Genomic DNA, 4,921 nt, shown 5'->3' on the forward strand with positions numbered 1-4,921 from the left:
GTCGCTAAAGTTTCGTCGGAATGAAGTTACGGGAAGTTAATTAACAAACGGAGACGTACCAATATTTATTGATGCAGAAATAAGATACTTTTGTATAACAAGTGAAATAAGTGGACAAAATAAGGTTCTATAAGCAGGAACTTTTAACTTCTCTGAAAGAGTGTGAGAATCTGAACAGTGTGATTGATTTTCTTTACAAGAGTACCAATCCAGCAAAACATGGCATTTCTCTTCCAATCAATACTTACCAATGAAGATTTATCAGCAATAATAAATACCATAAAAACACAGCAGGAAGACCCGGCATGTTTTTGGTAATTTTCTGGAACGTTCAAAATGATATATGCACATTAGTTCAGCCTATAATTATTTTAACTGCGATAAAAAATACTCAGATAAAAAGGAGTTGCTACGAGAAACAGAGTTGCCGTATTTTTTTAACTTCGATATTTTTTTCAGATGTTATTGGCCATCTTGAAAAACTTCAGAGGTCAAGTCAAGCTACTTTCTAGTTATATTGGCACATTTTAGATCTGATGCCGACTAATTTCGCAACTTATACTGACATTTTAAAAATCATGTTGACCGTCATCAGAATTATCACATTTAGAAATCAAGATGACCAGCTTCAGTGGTCGAATTAAAACATTTAGAAATAACGTTGACCATCTTCGTAGGTTGTGTTACCAGATTTATAACTTTCGCTGACCAAATTCAGAGTTTGTAAGGAAACAATTCAGAAATAAAAAAATTGACCATTTTCTAATGTTTATTTTGTCAAATCTCTATTTTTACAGACATAATACACATTTACAGATGTATCGAAGAGTTTGAAGTGTATCTTAAATATGAAATAAATTGCACAATGTCCTTAACGCTTGACTTGTAAGACCAAAATACTAATTTATACAGATATCGTGTATTAAAACACATTATTTCAGTCGTCTCTCTGCAAACCTCATTCACTAACGGTTAGTTATATACATGTATATGTATGTGTGTGTTTAGCTTATCAGTTTATTTTGGTGTTTATGATCCCAGTATGTTGATATAACACATAAACAGAACCTGTATCTCTCGAGAATTCGCTGCAACTCACTAAACAGCTAGACACTATTCTCAGCTGAACCAAGCTGCAAAGAAAATAACTGATACAATAAGTGCTCCATTCGTGCTTAACGTCAAGCGTCAGGTTATACCAGTTAATAACTTTGTTAAAACATGATTCGCCAAGATGTACAGTAACTTTGGTGGTATTCCGACAGTCATAGATACGAGCTAGATGCAAAATATTACATTTTCCAGATACAACGGCATATTTTATTTATACAGATAAAAGTCAAACATTATGTTCGAAAAAAAAATACTAAGAAGACGCATAGTACATACAAATAACTTAAACATTTACATTTATAATGACATTCTAATTCTGAGTAATGGACGTGAACCAGATATGAAAAAAATATATATTCCAGGCGTATCACTATATGTATCCTATTTACATATTTTAAGGTAAAACATCGTGTTTATAAAAACTAAAAGCCACGCGGTACAAGTACTAACCCAACTCATTACCACTTTTTTCTTTCTTTTTCCAAAAGCGAGCTTCTGGATTAGCGTTATCTGTTGGCGTCAGCTTCCTCTGATCTGGAGTTAATATGAATTATCCGGATTAGAAGTCTGGACGTGTTTTACAATGTACACAAGAAACATGTTATATGTCGAACTGCGTAGAGCTTAAGAAAAAAAAAGAAACACAAGTTCTAATAGTTTGTTCGATTAAAATAAGCTGACAGTTACTCAACCTTAGTTTAAAAATATAATAGGATTATTCATTTTGAGAAGGAAAACTCCCGTGTTATCGGTCGTGAATAAAAAAAAAAGTATTTTGGGGTGGAGGTTTCAAACCTGGGCAGGTGGGTGGTGGTAACTGCCTATGTATTTGTATCGGGTTTATGAGTACCCAAAGCTGGTATACGATTACGTCATACACAGGTATCAACGATGACATTCAAAATTTTCCCAACATCTCCTATCAAAAGTACATCTGCATTTATTTCAAAATACAAAATTGAACGGTGAGTGCACTCCAAATTAAAAAAAAATGTTTCATTGTAAAACACTTTTTATTTGTTTTTTTACTGGTTAGTTAAAATAATAAATCATTTATGGATGAATAATTGAATTTCCAGTAAAGTTTATGGTACTTTCTGTATATTCATGTTTACACATTGATAAAATAAACAGGGATTAAGGAAGTTCATAGGGAATGATGTGCTTCAAACCGCTACGTTTCGGTAAATATCTCTTTCGGTCTGGCATGGCCAGATGGTTAGGCTGCTCCAATCGCAACTGCGGGTTCGAATCTCCGTCCCACCCAAACATGCTCACCCTTTTAAGTCGTGACAGTCAATCCCACTATTTGTTGGTAAAAGAGTAGCCCAAGAGTTGGCGGTGGGTGTTGATGACTAGCTGCCTTCTCTCTAGTCTTTCGCTGCTAAATTTAGGACGGCTAGCGCAGATAACCCTCGTGTAACTTTGTGCAAAAGTGAAATAAAACCAAACTTTTGTTTCATTCGGCACTGTTATGTTTTTATTTAAATACTATTCTTAAATGTTACACCTCATCCTTGTTAAAGATATAACTTTTCAGAAATGTTTAAAATAAACGACCAATGGTATAATCTACTAAATTATATTCTTCAGTTCAACGTATAAGTCATAAACAAGTGCTTAGCCACAAAGTATATAGAAGACACACACATATGTATATATACATATATAAACTGTATGTCATAATAACTACTAACATGTTTTGCATACACATCCACAACGTGACTTTATAGCATCATACTCATGTTATGGAAAAAATAATAATTAAGAGGAAATACGTGAAGTGTTTTTTTTTTTTTTTTCCTATTTATTTATTTTGCGTATAGGGTTGAGTCTATAAAAGGTTTCAACACTCAGCCGAAAGGCTTAATAAAAATAAAAAGAACGTGGCATATCATCTTATACATTTCTTAGCGAAGAGTTTCAAGGAATGTAACCTATACTCATGTTAGTGAATCTTCATAATCTAAACATTATCCAATATAAACATACTACTATGTCTGCGGATCCCAGCCGGTCTGATGAGCCCTGGTATTCAGCGAAAGGCCTTGTCGGAACTGAATATGGCAGATGTAGTATAGTTGACATATTATAACAAGTTATCCTTTACTTATATTCATGGGTTCTTCGAAATACAATAATACGTTAGTTGTTTCAGACTCATAGATGTTTGTACTATTGTTTTGCTAATTCTGAATGAGACTCTTATGATTAAATATCTTACCTATACCAATCGGTCCCCATGTGATAGTACTTATCAAAAAAGTGTGGTTCTGGTCCCGGACCGCGGACGCCAGGATGAAGCCGTAGGAACTCCAGGAGAGCCCGCGTTCCGCCTTTCTTCACGCCGATGATTAGAGCACTGGGTAGTCGACGACCCCAATGGAATCTGTTCAAATTAGTTTTCAACGTAGATTTGGGAATTTGCTGAAAATCACTTAATGTATTTGAACGAAAGTTCCCATAGTCGTAGAAAAAGTCCTGAACAAGGCGCCTATAGTGGAACTTGTTTCTCGACCAATTTTTTTCGACAGGCTTCTTGGAAGGCGATCTCTTAGTATTTTTTCTTTCTGATCTTCGAATGTTTGGTTTGGGACTATTAATTTGTTAGTGGATTTCCTTTCATTAGATGGACCACGAACAAAATTACTGTGATACTGCCGCCATCTGTGCTTAGAACAATGAGTTTGGATATCGACCACTAACATGCAGATCATTGAGAGGCTTAATCCCGTCGCCACGAGTGTTCGCCAGTGACGATAAGATTGAAGAACACCCGCGGAATTTAATCCAGTCATACCGAAAAGTAATTTACTTGCTCGTTGCGTCCATTTTTCTACTCGATCAGTTTCGTGTTTCAGGACACCGTGTGTATCTGTCACCCTCTTGTTTCCACAGATCAAACGAGTAAATCTTATGATGTTAGTTGGATTTTCATTTTGAATTGGTATCAATTAGTTTCTAAATATTTTTTAAGTGTTGTTCCCAGATATAAATATTTGTCAAGATATCAATAAAATTTCGAATTAGCCTCTCTTATGATCTCTAAATACAGCTGTATCGAGTTTAGTCGAAAGGTAAGATTTTCACTGTCATAAATTCCAATCATAGGGCGACTTGCATGATGTAATGACCTCGGGTTATAAGCAATGTCTGATTCACATATAAAATACATATATTCAACAGTTAGCCAGGGTATGCTACTGCGTACTGAAACCACAAGCACAAATTCTCTTGTAGTATGTGCTTCGAGCATGAAATAGTGTAACGACAGCTACAAAATGATTGGTTGTTGAAGCTAAACCTGAGCCGACTGTTCATCGTGAAGCAGGAAAAGTCGACTATGGTTGCCATTAGCTACGGGTAACCGTTGTGAAACGGCGTGGATGTTTCTGTTAATACGATTACACGTGACGTGTGACGCTTCCATAAAATTTCAAACAAAAATATGTCTGGTGCTCATTGACCCGAAGGTTGGTTTAGAGATAAAACACGTACTAGCTGTTGCCGCGAGATTTACACACCATGAAAACGGAGAGTTTTTAAGATTGGACTAAATATATCATTGTTAGTTTTGTTGAAAGATAATTGTATCAATAGCATTATTCCTTTGAGGTATGAATAACAAACATTGTTTACTATTTATCCTATGAATTCTATTCACATGTCATAAGAGTTATCGTACAGCTAAACTATAAACAAAATAGGAACTCAATGATATTCGCAGAAAGAGTCATGGTAACCTTTCTCCAGAACTAGAACTGTGGGTAGCAAGTGCTTTCTTCTAGACTTTCGTTTTCTTAAAACA

General features: G+C 35.1%; 1 protein-coding gene across 1 annotated transcript in view; it reads right to left on the reverse strand.

Moving 5' to 3' along the window:
- Positions 1–3,720, reverse strand: part of LOC106460543 (heparan sulfate glucosamine 3-O-sulfotransferase 3A1-like) — a gene marked incomplete at its 5' end in the record, with an annotated part of 21,161 nt that extends 17,441 nt beyond the window's left edge. Inside the window, one exon of the mRNA XM_022387550.1 lies at positions 3,338–3,720. Coding sequence (XP_022243258.1) covers positions 3,338–3,720 — 383 coding nt within the window. The remainder of the gene's footprint in view (positions 1–3,337) is intronic.
- Positions 3,721–4,921: the final 1,201 nt, after the last annotated feature.

The sequence above is a fragment of the Limulus polyphemus genome, unplaced genomic scaffold (assembly GCF_000517525.1).
Source record: "Limulus polyphemus unplaced genomic scaffold, Limulus_polyphemus-2.1.2 Scaffold34, whole genome shotgun sequence".
Classification (NCBI taxonomy): Eukaryota; Metazoa; Arthropoda; class Merostomata; order Xiphosura; family Limulidae; genus Limulus; species Limulus polyphemus.